Here is a 2,500-nt window from a genome sequence, read left to right on the forward strand (position 1 = left end):
GTCCCACAGGCCTCCGCCACCCAGTGTTGTCTCGGACAGAGACAACCTGATGGGCAGGATCATCCTGCGGGAGTCGAGCCAAGTGGCCATATAGCCTAAGTTGGCGATCACGGATTGTGCAAGTAACAGGTCCTGTACCGGTCTCACGGTGCAGCCGTTGGTTGGACACATGGTCCCGAAAACTGTACCCCATGATCCGGCGCAAGGATCTGTTACAAAAGGCATCAAGACGAGATTCCAGAGCACAAGATAGTGTCCAAGTTTCACTAGTATCAGGGCCTTGAAAACACGTAACTTGGTCCTTCTGCACAGGTAGCGGCATCTCCAAATACTCTTGTCGAGAGATTTCATGACCCCTGCTGCCAGGCCAATCCGTCTACTGACTTCCTGGTCTGACAGCCCAGAGTCGTGAACTGCACTACCGAGGTATATAAAGCTCTCTGTGACTTCGATGTTTTCACCGCAAGCACGTACCGACTGCACAGGGTCTCCTAGCAGGCCCCCAAAATCCTGGATCTTGGTCTTGGTCCAGGAGACCTCTAGCCCCAGGGGCTTTGCTTCATTGCTAAATGCATCAAGAGCCGCCACTAGGGTTTCCAGAGATTCAGAGAGAACGGCAACATCATCAGCAAAGTCAAGGTCTGTAACCTTGATATTGCCCAGAGTTGCTCCACAGTGACTTTGGACAGTAGCTCTACCCAGTATCCAATCCATGCAAGTGTTGAAAAGTGTTGGTGCAAGAACACAGCCTTGCCTCACACCTGAACTAACAGGGAAGAAGCTCGACAGGCCACCACCACACTTTACAGCACTTTCAGTGCCTGTATACAGGTTTGCTATTAGTCCAATAATCTTTGTTGGAATTCCTCTTAGCCTCAGGATCTCCCAGAGTGATTCGCGATGCACCGTGTCAAACGCCTTCTTGAGGTCGATGTATGCTGCAGATATATAGTGATCTCGATTGGTGCAACACTAGATATAGCTTGCAATCTTGAGTCACCAGTCCCGATACTAGGTAAGAATATAACAGGGGAATTACTGAAACAAGTTGTAATAAAACACACACACACTCATGTACAAACGCTTACATCGGCTGACGAAACTCAACGGAGATATACGTGAGAAAATCTACGGAAACACGATTCACATTTCAATAACTCCTACGGTGATGCACACCAACATAAACTACACCTAACCACTTGGACGCCATAGTATTTACGAAATGTTGTAATCATTTGTTTTCACTTCCATACTGTTAATTACATCAAATAAACCGAAAATATAGTTTTTTCTTTTAAATATATTGCGAGTCGATCTCCTATATGTTACCTTTAGATAAAATAATTCGAGCGTCAATGCTGAATTATATGCTTTTAGTAGAAATCTTATCATAAAACACATATTTCGTTTATTGTAACTTTCCAAATAGATTTGATATGATATCTAAAATTAAGACAAGGACTACTGTTTTTGTGCCAGAATAAATATGTCTTACTTTGTCATTACCACAACAAAAATAATTCTTAGTCCCGACCATGTGATAAAGTACAAATGTTCCCCAAAAAGCCAACCAAGCCGGCCAGCGCAAAACACGCAGCCAAGCCCTAACCCACGACCTCCTCCTCAGGACTTCCTGGCGGCACTGTCGACGGTGTCCCGCGGGTCGACGCAGGAGAAGCTGCAGTGGATCTTCGGCCTCTACGACGTGAACAACGACGGCCTCATCACCAAAACCGAGATGGTGGACGTCGTCACCGCCATCTACGAGATGATGGGCCGCTCCACCGAGCCGCAGGTGGAGGAGACGTCCGCCAAGGAGCATGTGGAGAAAATATTTCATGTGAGGAAGGGAATGGATGGAGGGCAGGGAGGGAGGAGACCGTAAGGAATGAATGAAAAGAAGGAAGAGAGGGATAAACTTTAGAGTAAAATATATTCTATATGGATATAGAAATATAATTTCTATATCCACATACTATTTTTCTTTCTGTATATTCTTCCTATCTATACCTATCGTTAAAAACAGAATAGCTTCCACACGTTACACCTTCCTTTAAAACCAATTGGAACTAAACCGAAAAAAAAGTTTTTAATCGACGAGCGAAAAAATAACAGCACTTTGCCTTTTCTCGCAGCTGATCGACACGAACCAAGACGGCGCCATCACCATCGAGGAGCTGGCCGAATGGGTGTCCCGCGACGACACCATCATTCAGAGCCTCAGCATGATGGACACCGTACTCTACACTCATCGAGATCGCGGTGCTGACGGCGCCCCTCCGCCCACACGCCCGTCGCTCAGCCAGCCCTGAGCCCACGGGCGTCAATGCTCGTTAGGTTATATGTAATTGTTTGTGGAAAACGGAGAAAAGATAAAAAGGAAAAGGAAATTACTAATAGAAATTGGTTAGAGGAAGAACTGACAAATAGCACAGCAATTAACGTTTCGAGTAAAGCGCATCCTCCTCTTCATTTTTTAAAAATAATTCTAGAAGGGCAT

At 45.6% G+C, this 2,500-nt stretch overlaps 1 protein-coding gene across 1 annotated transcript in view; it reads left to right on the top strand.

Annotated features, from left to right (window-relative positions):
- Positions 1–2,385, top strand: part of LOC125035234 (neuronal calcium sensor 1-like) — a 17,471-nt gene extending 15,086 nt beyond the window's left edge. Inside the window, exons 9-10 of the mRNA XM_047627494.1 lie at positions 1,628–1,840; positions 2,136–2,385. Of these exons, the coding sequence (XP_047483450.1) occupies positions 1,628–1,840; positions 2,136–2,312 (390 nt within the window). The 3' untranslated portion in view covers positions 2,313–2,385. The remainder of the gene's footprint in view (positions 1–1,627; positions 1,841–2,135) is intronic.
- The last annotated feature ends 115 nt before the right edge of the window (positions 2,386–2,500 follow it).

The sequence above is a fragment of the Penaeus chinensis genome, chromosome 19 (assembly GCF_019202785.1).
Source record: "Penaeus chinensis breed Huanghai No. 1 chromosome 19, ASM1920278v2, whole genome shotgun sequence".
Taxonomy (NCBI): Eukaryota; Metazoa; Arthropoda; class Malacostraca; order Decapoda; family Penaeidae; genus Penaeus; species Penaeus chinensis.